The sequence below is a fragment of the Papio anubis genome, chromosome 15 (genome assembly GCF_008728515.1).
Source record: "Papio anubis isolate 15944 chromosome 15, Panubis1.0, whole genome shotgun sequence".
Classification (NCBI taxonomy): Eukaryota; Metazoa; Chordata; class Mammalia; order Primates; family Cercopithecidae; genus Papio; species Papio anubis.
In genome coordinates, this window is record NC_044990.1 from 70,439,366 (window position 1) to 70,457,027 (window position 17,662).

General features: G+C 35.5%; 1 protein-coding gene across 2 annotated transcripts in view; it reads left to right on the plus strand.

The window, feature by feature from the left end:
* The window catches only part of GPC5 (glypican 5), a 1,499,214-nt gene that overhangs the window by 566,796 nt on the left and 914,756 nt on the right, over positions 1–17,662 (plus strand). The window contains exon 7 of one of the 2 annotated variants that reach the window (XM_031655721.1): positions 4,367–14,086. The exons of the other annotated variant lie outside the window; for it this stretch is intronic. Coding sequence (XP_031511581.1) covers positions 4,367–4,558 — 192 coding nt within the window. The 3' untranslated portion in view covers positions 4,559–14,086. Of the gene's footprint in view, positions 1–4,366; positions 14,087–17,662 lie in introns of those variants that run through there. 2 annotated transcript variants of the gene reach the window in all.

The window sequence follows — 17,662 nt, forward strand, 5'->3', positions numbered from 1 at the left end:
AAAAACAACACATATATTATAGATATGCTATTGTTTATGACACTCAAAATTTTCATCATTATTAATGTTTTGTATGTGTGTGTGTGTTAGATATATAATTTAAAATAAGACAATAAATTGGTGCCCTTTGGCAAATTGTTGCTCAAGTCATGCATCTGAAACATAGGCACTGAGTGAATCAGCATATTTGATCATCTTTTAACTACAATAGATAACTATACATTAAAAATACATTAACCATCCAAATGCATATTTAAGAAATTATATTTAAGTTCTTCATGGAGACATTAAAAACACCATGCTGCATAAATGATAAATAATTATATCATTCATTAGTAAGGAATAAATAGCTCTGTTTTCTATTTGAGAATTATTAATTGAATTGTCCATCTGTATGCAGGAACATCTGTTCTCTGACATGCTTTAATCATCATTTGTTTTGTACTTGTACCGTAATTACACTTGTTGTAATATTGAACTCAAGACAATGATTAAAATCAACTTATAAATAAGATTCTGTTATGCTTTTTCATCTCATTAGAAAATGTGTAATTCTGGTATGACATTTATAAGTATATATAAAACAAAGTATTTGATTAACAAAATGCCTCAACAGATTATGCCAGTAAAATGAGTGTTATATTATGTAGTGTATGTTATTATTTTGGCATTTTTAAGAAAAGTTTATTGCTTCACTGAAGGTTTTTTTTTCACTGACCATCTATGAATTTTCTGTATTCTTTATTTCGGTGTGATTGCATGGTTATGGAAGAGAGGTTTTTAGATCATCAGAAGTTGGCAGTTTTCAGTGTAATGTATGTACTTAGTATAAGATGGAATTGAGTTTCGTATATGGGTGAGTGATGAATTTTTACTGAATGATGGATAACTGCTGTTCTTTTAATGACATTTCATCAATCAACTATTTTTGATAGGGTTGATCACAAAATGTTGCTGACTCAATTTTGTGGATTAACTGAGGGGAAAGTGATACCTGGTAGAAGTTTCACTAATACAAGTTTTCCTCTCCTAGGAGTAGGATGGATTATATTTTTTGTCGAAATACCTTTCCATGTAAGTTCTTAACTGTCAGCTTTCTTGTCCTGTGAACCATATCTTTTCTGTATTTGCTGAAATAGAAACAACATTGTTAAATCATTTTTCCATGTCATGGAAAATGAATGCCTCTAAATCTGCATTCCTTCCTACAAATTACAGGTTCAAAATGACTTTTTTTTAAGAAAAAAAAAAGATGGATTTCCAGTATTCTATGGCTAGGATAAGCTCCTGCAGCCTATCTTTCATGTTGATTACAACTAAAAATATGAAAACTATTCTAAGCAACTAACTGAGGAATCTGAATAGTAAATAAAAGTAGAATTATGAATGATAGGCACAGTTTGGAGAAGCACCCTGCACTGGTGTGAGTTTCCATTGTTGTATTTCTTTCAATCAAAATCAAAACAAACAAAACAAACAAACAAAAATCAGAAAAAACACCACCAACAAAAAAAACACTCAAGGAACATATATATATATATATAATATATATATATATATATATATATATTTTTTTTTTTTTTGACGGAGTCTGGCTGTCACCCAGACTGGAGTGCAGTGGCACGAACTTGGCTCACTGCAAGCTCCGCCTCCCGGGTTCACGCCATTCTCCCACCTCAGTCTCCTGAGTTGGTGAGACTAAAGGCGCTTGTCACCACGTCCGACTAATTCGTGTGTATGTGTGTGTTTTTAGTAGAGACGGGGTTTCACCGTGTCAGCCAGGATGGTCTCGATTTCCTGACCTCGCGATCCACCCGCCTCGGCCTCCCAAAGTACTGGGATTACAGGTGTGGGCCACTGCGCCCGGCCTGTGGCAGGATATTTCTTAGTATTTGCCTTTGTGCCATTTAATGTGTTTATATAATTATGGGCAAATTTTGAGATTTAAAATTAACCCATTACTCTCAGCTATTACAGATGAGGCAATCAGGGAGCTAATTCCTACTTTCCCCTTTCTTTTACTCTCTCCTCCTAGTTGTTACAGTTGAATTATTTGTACATTATCAGAATCATCAGTAAAATGCTATTTACATTTTCTATACCACATATTCCTTAAATCTATATATGATGCGTTTAATGCTTATCTCTTGCCTTACTAGTAGTATTTCATCTAACTCAGAACTGGGTTGACTGAACTTTGTCCTGTGGTAAATCTCTTAATAAGAACTTTCTGTAAACGGTGTTCCCTGCAATTCTGGGTGCTTATAACTGTACGCTTTATAGCTGATAGATAAGTCGCAAGGATAAGGATAACCATTGGCTTCTCCTTTCTCGTCTTTCTCAATATTTCCCCCGTTTTCTGGTGTTAACTTTTGCTGTGGAAAACTGATGCCAAAACGATTTTCTTTTTCTCTAAGTTAGTTGTCTGTTTTGCTTAAGCCCCCAAATAATAATTTCTTAATCTTTAAAGTCCTAGTCCCACACAGAGATATACCTTGGAGATGAACATTATAATAACATATATAAGCATATGATATACAGTAATATAAATATATGTGCTTATGATGATCTATCTTGGCTTAATATAGGCAGTCCCTTTTTTAAATTCTATTCTATGTTTTAGAGTTTTTGGATTTTTGGACAGGGGAAGGGATTCATTACATATTCTTTTCTCACTTACACCCTTTACAACCCTTACATTATTTGGGGTTTGGTCTCCCTTGTTCTCTTTACAATTTAGTTTAGTTTTTTTTTTTTTTTCTACAATGATTTTGTTTTTAAATCCTACTTCTTTCATGGATTCTGCCAGTTTCGATTGCACTTTCTGGCTATCTCTTCCCCGTGGTCTTGTATTTCACTTCACGGTCTCTTTATGTTTTATTACGCTCTTAAAATTTATGTTAGAATGTATAAATGTTCATTCCTTTTTTCATCTGTTTTGTAGCAACAGGTTTCTGGTGATTAAGAGAGTTGATATATTCCTTTTTATCTTTTTTCTTCTAGTATTTTTACGTGAATGCTGAGAAAATTCCTTTAGTATTTCTCATATGTGAAAGTTGAATCTCCTTGACTGGTTAATAGCAGAAGTTTCCTCTAGGATGAAGGAAAGGGGTTGTAGGATGTGCCCTACCTGGTAGCCCAAGGACCCTCTCATCATTTGCTCTGTGACAGACTGTTGCCTCATTTTGGGGACATTATGGAGCCACTGCTGTTCTGCTGGGTAGTGCCCAAAATGGTTTGGGACAATTTCCATCTCAAGCCTTATGCTCTCGCTGTTTGCCACCAACCTGCCTTCAAGTGATACAACCCTTGCATTGCAAAGTGATTCACACACTTTTTGAAGTTATATTTTGTAGTTATTTTTTGGGGAATTCGTGTCTGAGCCCCAGTGAGCATTTTTCAGAGTATGATTTCTCCACCTCCCCAAAGACTCCTATCTTGATGGCACTTAACTCTGGTCCAGCATTTCTGACTCTGGGAGGGGCCTTCTACTTCTGGGTTCATGTATTTGCTTGTGAGTCTCTGATGATCTAACCCCACCAGGACTCCTACCCTCTGTTTTCTGTGCTACTAAAGTCTGATTTCCCAGGAGGTACTCCTTGCTCAGCTTAGTACTGTTCGTGACAGCCTGTTATATAATTTGGAATTTGGGGTCTTTCTTTGTCTCATGGTTTCTCTGAAAATAAAGCTTACTGCTTTGTGGGGATTTTTTTTTTCCTTCTGTTTTCTGGGAGAAGTAAGATGATTCAGAACTAAGTGCTGCCATGGAAATGTATGAATCTTTGCATGTGTTTAAATTAAAAAAGGCAATATTTAAATTTACCATTACTCCATATGCTTCTCCATCTACCTCTTTTCAGAAAATTTAGTTTGCTATCTGTTTTAGGTTTTACTCTCTAACATAATTATATATAAAATACAATTTTTAAAAAAATGATAAGAATAATCTAGGCTCTTTTTGAAGGGAAGTAGTGAGGCCCTACATCTACAGAAGCTTTCTTTTTTGGTAATCAATTCTGTATTTTCTGTAATATAAATTTACCTACGTAGGTGCAAATTATCCCTAACACCTCAGATTGCATGTTACGTGACAGCCCTGGTAAGTCTAGTGAATGAACAGCAGATGTCACTGTTGGATGAAATGAGCTATTCTGTTCATCCCACCTTCTCTCATCTGAAAGTGCCTTTCAGGGTCCAAATCCTGGGGTTTATAGATAACAAGAAAAAAATTAAAATTAAACTCAGTATCTTGAGTCAGTTTCATAGCTTGGCCTGGCACCTTAGGACATAGGATATAAGCCATCTTTGCAATTAACTAAACTTTTTCATTTGAAATTAAAGTACACTTTTTTTTTTTTTTTTCCAGAGTATATTCTGCAGAGTGGAAAATGACCTGAGATGTTTGAATTCTGAATTCTTGTGTCTTACTTTGTGCTATTGTTTCCAGTTTTTCAACACATACCTGGAGGTTTCACTCCAGCAGCATTCCATCTGTTCACACAGTGCTTTTAAAGAACACGTGACATTGGTAACCACTGCACACAGAAGAACCCTTTAGTATTAAAATGTAGAATTGAGCAAGGTCAGATTACTTTTAGTGTATTCATCTCCAAAAATTCACCTTCTAATATATTTTACTACACAATGTTACATTTTCAGGTACCATTTTCAATCCTTATTCATACTGAGGGTTCAAATTTGGATACTTGTAATTTTCAGATAGCATTCATTTTATGTAAAAAATATGTATATATAAAGAAAATGACAGCATTTCCTAGGTTTAGAATCTCACTACCTCTATTATCCTGCTGGCTCCTCCTGTTAACTTTCGAATAATTTCTCACTTTCTGGGTCAGGAATTCTTCTGGGTTACAACCTATGTACAACCAGTATATTGTTATTAGTTAATTAAGTTTAATTTTGGTCTCCAACTTTGACTTCATAATTTATTCCTACTCAACTATTCTTAATTTTGTTTCACCACCCCATTATAGAAGAATCACCAATCAAAGAAGCATGACATTTTAATCTTAATTTCATCAGCCCTTGATTGACAAGCTCATATAATTCTTGCTGCCTAATGTGCTAGTAGAGTAGTTGAGAGCATGACTGAGGAAAAAGTGGCAGAGAAGACACAGTCAGTCTTTTGAAGTATTGGAGTTAAAAGGATTTAATAGATTTCTGTCACTATTCATTTTGCTCCCAATTCTGCAATTACATTTTGCTAGTTGGAAATAGGGATGGGGAGGAGCAGAGTTTCCTGTCCCCCTGATCCCTGTGACAACAACGCAGAACACGGTGCTTGGACCACAATAGGCATGTAGTAGTTGCTGAGTTAATGAAAGAATGATTGAGTTGATATAAGATACTTATAATGCTTATTCGTGACTTTACTAATTTTAGTCTAATAATGTACAACAAGCAAAAGTGAAATTGAAAAAGAAATTGATATTAGTTGAGAACAAGCATAGATGTTCATTCATTCATTCACTAAATTAATACTCATTGAATGCATACTGCTTTCTAGGCACTGTTTTGGACTGGGGATACATCAGTGAATATCTCTCATGGAACCTAGAGTCTAATCTGGGAAAGAATTTGGTGAATGTTTACATCAATTTAAGCTTTTTTAAAAACAGAAAAATCAGTCAACTAAGTTATTGGTTAAACATAGGTCACTTTTTAAATGATGTTAAAAAAATACCCTTGAGTTCAATAAATATGTATTGAGGACAAAACAAATGCAATTTTAATAATACAACCATTTATCCAACTTTATAATTTCTCTCTGATGGTTAGATTTTGGCACATGTGATAAGTACTTAAATCCATTTTGTAATAAACCGGGTGATATTGGATTTCTAGCATATGTTAAATACAAGGCAAACTGTAATGCTGCAGAGTCAAAGTAAATTACCCATGCAATGGCACAAATGCAATTTTAGTATGCTTTGTTAGTGTATATGTCAGTCATGTTTTTGTTTTTTTCTTTTGTGCAGTTATTACCATCAAGAGAGACATATGGTATGTCAATGGTACAGCTTACTAAGGTGTCTGAGAAGGAGATATTAAGAAAGTGCACCAGATGGTACTTAGCTCCATAAGAGCACAAATGATTACCAGGTAGTCGTTACTGTCTTCTCTCCTTGATACTCATATATAACTCATAGCACATATGGAAGCAGCCTTCTAAATACTGATGTTTTATCTTTGAAATGTTCTTTGTGAGTTGCTGCCCATTTGTTTTGTGCTAACTCACTGCCCTATTACCTTCAGTTGTAGCCACCCATTTAAGGTAGAAACAAAGGACAGTCATCTCCATGTGTTTTCAGAATTCAAATGAAAACATAAAAAGAGGCTAACGTCACTTCCCAGTTTAACCTAGGGGTTTTGTTTATTTATGTACACTCAATCAAACTATGAATACTACAAATGGTTTTACCACTGCAGTAAAGATAGTTAATTCATAACTCTATAAAAATGAACAGTAAAACATTAAAAAAAAGGAAAGCAATCATTCTAAACTATAAAATCTACTTCAAAAACCTACATACAGCAAAAAGAAAATACTATGAGATAAGTTTTGTGGTTCAGGAGATACCTTTCTATAAGCCAAAAACTTAAAAAGATGCTACAGGTATATAGCTTGCTAGAGTATGTGGTAGAAGAAGTTAACGTGGATAAAATCAATAACACTCCCATTATGTGATGGTTTATAGCCAAAGAATAATAGAAAGCAAGTGAAATGCTTAGCATAGTCATTTAATCTACTAAATTAGGTTTGTGAAAATGGGAATGACAAATGCCTTAAGGCTTCCCGCAGGTACAAAAGCAAAAAATCAGAGGTCAACCTAAGGATATTTTTAATATAAAATTAATGTACCTGCATTGTAAGCATTATATTATTTTGTATGGTAGAAAAGAAAAAATGCTTGTATTGTTCTATTATAAATGTGCATTCTTTGCTCTACTATATTTGCATGTCTTTGTCAGTCTTTCACTTTGTCTTTAGCTAATAGGAACCTCTTGGTTTCACCCTTTGGAGGATTTGATATCATGGAAAATGGACTGAACTAGGAGAAGAGCCTTTGTTTAGACTGCATGCTGAGGTCTAGTGACTTCAATTAAAAGTGTATAAATGCTTAATGTCTAAGCTTTGAAAGGAACAGCCTATCTAGAGAAAAATTAAAAACTTGGTCATGGCAGGTACAGAGTTGGACCCCATTAGTTTTCTTGACATTAGGGTCAGCAGATTCTGTAAATTTTCACTATCCCTCTCGTATGATTTACCACCACACCACTCATACTCTAACCTTATTTCTCCTCACACCGGTAACAGAATTTTTCCCTGATTACTAAAACTGCCAAGATTTTTTCATGAATTAGTATCTTTAGCATTCTCTTCCTTCAGCCTGGAATGAAATTCTCTGCTCCCCTCCCTCCTCCTCCCTCCCCCCCCACACTAATGCACATTTGTGTTTTGGTTTCTACACCAAATGAGCTACCTTCAACAAGCATCCCACAAATCCACAGGGAACTTTTATTACTCTACCTTCTGTGCTGTCTAAGTACTTGGCTCAGAATGAGAGATCTGTCTGAATTTCAGATCTGTGAATTACTCATTGTGTGACCTTGGACATATCCCTAATATTTTTGAGGCTCAGTTCTTTAAAATTAGAATAGAAATACCAAATTCCTGGATTTCATGAGAGTAAAATGAGATGATGTTCGTAAGAGACTCAGCGTAGTGTCAGTATCTACCGTGTGCTATGTACTCTGTGTTTTCTACTGTTGATGCTAGTGAATGTTTTTAGTATTTGCTATATGCCAATAGCTCTTCTAAGTAAACTCTATGTGTAATAACTCATTTAATCATTGCTATTATTATCCCTATTGTAAGAAATGGACATTGGGGCATAAAGAGGCTTACAAACTAGTTCAAATCCCATACCAGTAAGTAGCAGAGATATAATTTGAACCCAGGGACTATGGCTACAGAGTCCTCATTCCCTCTGCTGCCCACCACACCTAGTACTATTTCTACTGCTGTTACTACTCCCCCAATGGATAAAACTGCTCACACATTGTTTTAGGGTGTGTACTTAGCACAGTGTTTTATATTTTTAAAATTTATGTGTATCACCCTACAACTAGTTTAAGAGCTCCTTGAGAGTGATTGAATTATCTGTTTTGCCCATTTAGCATGCCTGGTCTGTACTAAAAGCTTATTAAATATTTACTGAACAATGAATTAACCAAGTTCAATAAACATGTAACAATTTTAGTAATTATAAATTACCTAAAAGATCATTTTATTCAACCCTGTATTGATCTCTGTTGTCTATCAGAGATGTTATAAATATACCATGAATATATGAAATTCAAGAATTACTAAAATTGACAAACGTTGTATATGTGTATATATATGCATGTGTGTGTGCAGATATATGTATTATGTATATACAGAAAGAGAGAGAGAAAGCAGGAGGAACTGTTTGTTAACTTTCTTGATTGTGAATTCTAAATGGAAAATGCAAACAAGTCTTCAATATTAAAGTGCATTCACTTTTAATTCATTTAGCTCAGTCAGTTTACTTAATTTCAGCATTGTGGAAAGTTGTGTCAGAAGAGACACACCTTCTGAATACCTAAATAGAATTTTGGTGACATTTTTAAAGCATTTATCACAGAAAAGCAGAAGATGCTTTCAGATATTAGTTTCCTGCCTACTGGCCACATTTTAACAAACGTTAGGACTGTTTTCTTACAGAGACCATATGGTTGACTACAATAGAGTTAAGGAATAAAATTAGAGGTGTGTCTCCAAGGTAGAAGAAAGGAAAACATCAAAATTACTCGTAATGGTAGAAAAGTAATTCTGTTTTGTTCTAAAAAAATGTATGTTTCTTAATGAACTGAGGCATGTCTCATCAAATCAACATTTCGTTTGTCTGATTAGAAGTCTATACAACATATTTACTACTTCCAACAAGAAAGTTTTCTACATAAAATCTTTCTCTTACGAAATTATAAGTGCTTGGAAATGAGTAAATGGGTAAAGCTGTTTTTCTTGAAGAAGAGAGTCTCATTAAAATCATGACTAACTGAATTATTTGATTTGAAGACTTTTAAGTATAATGTAGGCAATTAAACAATTGAAAACAATAATGACTTCTGAATGTCTCTTATTTCGTATATGTTCTACTAGATACTGTGAATACAGAAATCAGTCTTGTTATATTACCATTTTGGGTGATTTCTCTGTCTCTCTCTCTCTCTCTCTCTCTCTGTGTGTGTGTGTGTGTGTGTGTGTGTGTGTATTTGTGCATGCATGTGCTCCAGGCACTGCAGTGGACACTTTAGACTAGATTTCTTTTATTCTTCACAACAAATATTCATTAGATGTTCGCACCACTTCAAAGATTAAAAAGAAAAGCAAATGCAGGCTCAGTGATGTTAAGTAATGTACCTGTTTACCCTGCAATTAAACCTCAGAGTCAGAGTGTGATCTTGAATCTGTCTGCTTCCAAAGCCTGTGCTTTACATATCAAATCAAAAGTTCTTCAGAACATGGCCCTGCTCTCCCAAATCCATATTGGGAGATAAATACAAATAGCAATAATATAGTATAATAGGCAGTATGTTTGCAGAGATCTATAAATAAACCAGAAACCTTGAGTTACCAAAAAGAATCCCTGAGAATGAAGCAATAAGGATCCCCCTAATGAGTGTGTATGCTTGAGAAGCATAAGAATAGGTTTTAACAAATACAGAAGAGATTTTTTTCCAGGTCTACAGGTTCATGAGCGAAGGAGAGGCCTATTATTTCAGGTACATTCGAGAAAAATATATGTAGTTTGATAATCCCTGAACAAAAAGATACGTTAGATAAATATATGGAAATAAAGAGGTTGGCTAAACTGAGACTATGAATGCCATGCTGGATGTATTGGACTCTTTCCTTTGGGAAATAGAGAAATTTTGATGCTGTATTCTGTTTTGTATTTACAAATTCATCCTCTAAATATCAGAATTTAGAGGATAAAGTCGATCAGTGGGATTTAAAGCAGACAACTAGATGATTATTGGCTTAATTCAATAAAAAAATACTTGTCCTGGAGAGGACAATAAAAATGAATATTAGAGACTTTTAAAGATAGTATAATCTTAAAACTTTGCCACTAATTGCAAATGGGTTGAGAAAAATTAAATGCTCAAAGTTGATATCAAGATTTATGGCTTACATGGCATAGTGTTATTAACAGAGAAAGGAAACAAGCTAGCAAGCAAACTTGGGGTAAGGTCATTGGCTAATTTTGCAGATATGTTGAGTTTGATGTTTTTGAGCTGGACCTGATGAATATTTAGAAATCTGGGAATTTGAAGTTAGGAGTTATTTTTGAAATTGCTTCTTGGTACTTCATATTATCTTCCATACTTCAGAGGCTGGAAGCCTGAGAACTATATTTCCAAGAATTCCTTGCCAGAAGAGTTTACAAGTTTAAACTGGTTCTTGCTGTGGCTTGGACTCCATGTCACCCCTCTGGGGATAAAGCTGAAATTGTGGTAGCTACTGAGTATGTACAAACCAAATTACAAAGTAAAATTGGTAAATCTTTTCTAAAATCAATCAGGGGAAAAATGATAGAAGACACCAATTAACATTGTGAAGAATAGAAAAAGGGTACATTGCTAATAATAGAATGTAATTATAGGATTGCCCTAGTTCATTTGGGCTGCTATAATAAAATACAATAGATTGGTTAGCTTATAAACAACATAACTTAATTTCTAATAGTTCTGGAGGCTAGGGAGGTCCAAGATCAATATGCTGACAGATGCTAAATCTGGAAGAGTTCCATTTCTTGGTTTATAAATGGGCCCTTCTTGCTGTGCCTTCACATGGCCAAAGGGCCTAGCTAGTACACTGGACCTCTTTCATAAGGGTACTAACCACAATTATGAGAGCTCTGCTCTCGTGGCCTAATCACCTTCCAAAGACCACACTCCTTAATATCAACCCCTTGGTGGTTTGGATTTTATAATATGAGTTTTGGGAGAAGACAGACATTCAGACGTTGGCAAAGATATAAAGAATAACTCTATGCCAGTATGCATGAACAATTACATACACTTCCAGAAATTTTTAGGAAAAAAACTTTCCTATGTTGACAAAAAATTATGACTGGTTCTATATTTGTTATAGTAATTAATTCTGTTATTTAAAATCTTTAAATCTTAAAAAGATACAGTTCCATAAGGCTTCACTAGTAAGGTTTTCCAACCATTTTAGGAAGGCATGACATCGTTCTTATACCAAGTATGCTAAAGATAAGAAAAAGGGATGGCGAGTCCCAACATATTCTATAAAGCCAGCACATAATTTAAATTAAAGAATGTTAAAGAGATTGCAAGAAAGAAAAATAACAGCCCATTTTTCTCCATGAATAATTACTTCAGAATCCTAAACAAAATATGTGTAACAGGAATCAGTGATATATTGAAATGATAACACATACAGACCAATATTGTTTTATTCCAGAGTTGCAAACTTGGTTTGACATTCAAATAAAAATTAGTATAGGCATCAAAATAAATACAAACAAGCAAAGAAGAGAAGAAAATGTATATACATAAGCAACTCAATAGAAACATAACAATATTTGATAAAATTTAACTTCCATGTGATAAAAATTAGAAGCTACTAATAAGAAGAAATCCCTTAACATGATAAGTTTCTAAAAAGAAAAACCACGAACAAACTTCAAATGTTGTAATTAAATGTAAATAATTAAGGCGTTTCTCTTGATATTTGCAATGCAAAAAACATACTTTAAGTACTAATTCTGCTCCATAATGACTGTAGTAGATAGCCAATAATATAAGACTGATATCTAAAACACCCAAAAATATAAGGATTAAAGAAATAAAATAACTCTTACTGACAAATGATATAATTGTATACCTGTAAAATCTCTAAAATTTCCAAAGCTAATCATGATTGTAATTAATAACTGATTTTAGCAAGACTATTGGATATAAGTTTAATATCATAAAATCAATCATATTCCCAATTTCCAACAACATACTTTAGAAAATATTTTAAAATGTACCATTAAAATTCCATTAAAGTATCAGATAATTAGGAATTAATCTAACTGAAGATATACAAGACATATAGCATGAGACTATATGACATTGAGAGGTATTAAATGAGATCTGAATAAATGCAGGAATAGATCATGTTCCTGGACTGGAAAACTCAATATTGTAATATTGTCTATTCTCCAAAAATTAATCTAGATATTCAGTAAAATTCCAGTAAAATTTCATCTGTGTGTGTTTATGTATTTAAATTAGCAAGCAGATTTTAAATCAATTGGAGAAATGCAAATAGCCAAGAACACTCAAATTTTAAGAAGTACAAAGTTAGAAGACATTATGCTTCTGCATAGTAATACTTATTGTAAAGTACATTCATACTTTCAATTTGTTATATCTATTTTTTTATATTTTTAATTTGTTATATTGTGGAAGACGGCTGACTGGATTAACCTGGTACACATCTCCTGCACAACAAAGAAGCAAAATAGCAAGTAGATAATCACACTTTAAATAGACAATCTAAGAGAAAACGCTGGAATAAAACAGAGAAGTGACAGGGGGAAACACCCAAAGCAAGGAAGAAGAGGGAAGCAAGGCAGCGTGGTTAGCCCCCTGGGATTTGTTGGGAGCCCACAGAGACACCCCAACTTAGGGAAAGGGTAAGTGGGAGACCCCCAGTGGTCAAAACATGAACAGTTTACAAGCACCATGAGGACAGGCTATGCAGCCTACAGCTGCCACCTATGGCTGAAGTACACAGTCTCCACCTGCCTGCCTACAGTACATCCACTGCCACTGAAAGCCAACCACCCTCCCCAGCCACTGCTGCTCCAACCAGAACATTTCACCAGGGGCTTGAGAATCATCTCCGCCATGCCTACCACCTGCACCTCCATGCACCACTGGGGAGCCTGAAGACAGGCCCACCCAGCTCAGTTTTCTCCCACCCCCGAATGCTCAAGCATGCCACCTGGTGGCATGGATCTTGCCCAGCCTTGTGCATTACCATTGGCACCTGAGTGCTTTTTCCAGGAGCAGGAGGTTGGGCCCACCTAACCTGCCATTGTCATCACAGCTGGCACCCACCAGCATGCATTACTTATGGGCCTGGGAACTGGCCTGCCCAGCCCATTGCAGCTCCCATCAACACCAATAAGGACCTCGTGGGAGGCACAGGGTTTTCCTGCCACTGCTGCTGCCATTGCTAATGCCATGCCATACTGCCTAGAAGCTTGAGGACCCACCACCAGCCTGGCCCACAGCTGCCACTGCTAGCACTCAAGAAAGCCACCAGAAATGGCCTGCCTGTACCCACTAAAACTGTATACACCATCCTGGGTCCCAAGGAAAGGCATGTTAGGCCCACTGTTTCCACCACTGAGGCCTGAATACTGACCTACCTGGCATCCCTATCCCCAGCAAAACTTGACCACAGTCTCCTCTAACAACTGCAAGGCACTAAGGAAATCAGAGACAGTACTACCCTGTTTACAGCTGAAGAAATCATATGGAAACTACACTAATGTGCATGACTAGAATCAAAGCCAAAGTGCCGTATCCAATTATTAATAACACAATAGATACATTAGCAGGAAAAAGTCCTTCCCTGTGAAAGCAAATTTTAAAAATTGGAAGAAGGGGTTTGTACAAGAGATGTGAAGATATCAAAGTAAGGACACAAAAAAACATGAAAAAGCAAGGAAATTCAACACCTCCAATGGGACACAATAATCCTTCAGCAACAGGTTGTAAGGAAAAATAAATTTTTGAAAACCAAGAAAAATAATTCAAAATAATGATATTAAATAAGCATAGTGAGATGCAAGAGAACAGAGAAAGACATTACAAAGAAACCAGAAACACAATTAAGGGTATAAATGAGAAATTTGCCAAAGAGGTATATACCATATTAAAAAAAACGGAAATGGCCGGGCGCGGTGGCTCAAGCCTGTAATCCCAGCACTTTGGGAGGCCGAGACGGGCGGATCACGAGGTCAGAAGATCGAGACCATCCTGGCTAACACGGTGAAACCCCGTCTCTACTAAAAAATACAAAAATCTAGCCGGGCGAGGTGGCGGGCGCCTGTAGTCCCAGCTACTTGGGAGGCTGAGGCAGGAGAATGGCGTGAACCCGGGAGGCGGAGCTTGCAGTGAGCTGAGATCCGGCCACTGCACTCCAGCCTGGGCCACAGAGCAAGACTCCGCCTCAAAAAAAAAAAAAAAAAAAAAAAAAAATGGAAATTCTGGAACTGAGGAATTCATTGAATTAAATAAAACAATACATTTGAAAGTTTCAACAATAAACTATATCAAGCAGAAGAAAGAATTTGAGAACTTGAAGACAAGTCTTTTGAAATAGCTCAGTTAGAAAAACATATTGTAAAAAAAATTTTAAATGAACAAAGCCTATATAACATGTGGGACCCCATGAAACAACCAAATATTCACATTTTATGTGTCCCAGGCAGTGAGGACAAAGTGAAAAGAATAGAAAACCTGTTTAATGAAATAATAGCTGAAAACTTCCCAAATCTAGCCAGAGATTTAGATATCCGGATACAGGAAGCTCGGAGATCCCCAAATAGATACAATTCACAAAAGGTCTTCTCTATGGCACATGTCAAAAATCACATACAAAGAGAGATTGTAAACATAGCCAGAGAAAAGCACTTACTCACTTATAAAGGAACAATCATCAGATTTCTCAGCAGAAACCTTACAGGTCAGGAGTGAATGGGATGATATATGCAAAGTGATGAAAGAAAAAACCATCAGCCAAGGATACAGCAAAGTTATCCTTTATAAATAAAGAAGAAACAAAGTCTTTCCCAGATAAGCAAAAGCTGAGGGAATTTTTCAGCACTAGACTCGCCCTATAAGAAATGTTTAAGAGAGTCTCACACCTGGAAGCAAAAGGATGATATCTACTGTCATAAAAACACATGAAAATTTAAACCCCCTGGTAGAGCAAACACAAAAAAAGGAAGAGAAAAAACTCAAAAATTGGCCAGGCGCTGTGGCACAAGCTTGTAATCTCAGCACTTTGGGAGATCGAAGTGGGCGAATCACGAGGTCAGGTGATCGATACCATCCTGGCTAACACGGTGAAACCTTGTCTCTACTAAAAATACAAAAAAACCCAATAATAATAATAATAATAAGCCGGACATGATGGCAGGTGCCTGTAGTCCCAGCTACTCGGGTGGCTGAGGCAGGAGAATGACTGAACCCGGGAGGCAGAGCTTGGGGTGAGCCAAGATCATGCCACTGCCCTCCAACCTGGGCTAGAGAGCGAGACTCCGTCTCAAAAAAAAAATTACCACTATGGAAGACTACCAATCCACAATGATAAACAATAAGAGAAAAAAATGAACAAAAGATAAACCAAACAACCAAAAATCAATTAATAAAATAACAAAAATAAGCTCTCACATATTGATAATAACCTTGAATGTAAACATACTGAACTGCCCACTTAAATGATATAGACTGGCTGATTTTTTTTTAAAGAAAGAATGACTCAACCAGATACTGCCTACAAGAAATTCATCTCACCCCTAAAGACATATATAGACTGAAAGTAAAATGGGGGAAACAGATATTCCATGCAGAGACCAAAATCTAGCAGAGGTAGCAGTACCTAAGTTAGATAAAACAGATGTTAAGTCAAAAACTGTAAAAAGAAAAAAAAAAGGTCATTATATAATGATAAAGAGATCAACTCAGCAAAAGGACATAATAATTCTAAACATATGTGCACCCAAGGTCAGAGCATCCAGATATATAAAGTATTTATTATTAGTGCAAAGGGAGGGAGACTCCACTACAATAATAGTTGGGGACTTCTGCACTCCATCCTCAACATTAGATAGATCATCTAGAGAGAAAATTAACAAACATTGGACTTAAATTGCACTTTAAACTTCATGGACCTAACAGACATTTACATTTCATTGAACAGCTACAGAATACTCATTTTTCCTATCAGCACGTGGAAGGATTCTCCAGGATAGCTCATATGTTAGGACATAAAAGAAATCTAGACAAAAACAATTTTAAAAATCAAAATCCTACAGTATCTTTTCACACCATAATGAAATAATGTTAGAAATCAATAACAAGAGGAACTCAGGAAACTGCAAATGCATGGAAATTAAACAACATGCTCCTGAATTGCAATTGGGTCAAGGAAAAAATTAAGGAGGAAATAACAAATTTTTTGAAACGAATGAAAACCTAAACACAACATACTCAAATCTATGGAATACACCAAAAGCAGTGCTAACAGGGAAGTTAATAGTAATCCACACTTACATCAGAAAAACCAGTAATATTTCAAATAATCTAATAATGCACCTTAAGGAACTAGAAAATCAAGAACAAACAAAACCCCAATTTGCTAGAAGGAAAGGAATAACAAAGATCAGAGCAGAACCAAACAGAATGGAAGCAACATACACACACAAACACACACACACGAATCAATGAAACAGAAAGTTGGTTTTCTGAAAAAATAAACTAAATAGATAACCCACTAGGAAGATTAACCAATAAAAAAGAGACAAGACACAAATAAACAAAATCAAAAATGAAATGTAAAACACTGCAGCTGATACCACAGAAATACAAAAGATCATTAGAAATTATTTTGAACAACTATATACTAACAAACTGGGAAACCTAGAGGAAATAGATAAATTACTATACACATACAAACTATCAACACTGAATGAGAAATAAATAGAAAATCTGAACAGACCAATAGTGAGTGATGAGACTCATTCAGTAGTAAGAAGCCTCCTAACAAAAAGTCCAGGACTGAATGGCTTCACTGCCAAATTCTACCTGACTATCAAAGAAGAACTAACACCAGTTCTCCTCAAACTGTTCCAAAAACATGAGGAGGAAGGAATTCTCCTTAACGAATTTTACAAGGCCAGCACTAGCCCGATACCAAAACCAGCTTAGGACACAACAAAAAGTAAAACTACAGGCCAATATCCCTGATGAACATAGACACAAAAATTCTCAACAAAATACTAGCAAACTAAATTCCATAGCACATCAGAAGGATAATATACTGTGTTTGAGTGGGATTTTCCAAAGGATGCAAGGATGGTTCAACACATGCAGACCAACAAACATCACACATCACATCAACAGAATTAGTGACAAAAGCCATATGATTATCTCAATAGATGCATAAAAAGCACTTGATAAAATTCAACATCTCTTTATGATAAAAACTTTAAGCAAGTTTTTAACTAGGCATAGAAGGATTATACTTCAACATCATAAAGGCAAACCCAAAACTAACATCATACTGAATGGGAAAAGCTGAAAGCCTTTCCTCTAAGAACTGGACAAGACAAGGATGCCCACTTGCCCACTTTTCACACTGCTACTCAACATAGTACTGAAAATCCTAGCCAGAGAAATCAGGCAAGAAAAAGAAATAAATTTATCCAAATTGGAAAAGAGGAAGTAAAAGTGTCCCTCTTTACTGATAATATGATCTTATTCTTAAAAAAAAAAAAAAAAACTAGGGGGCGGAGCA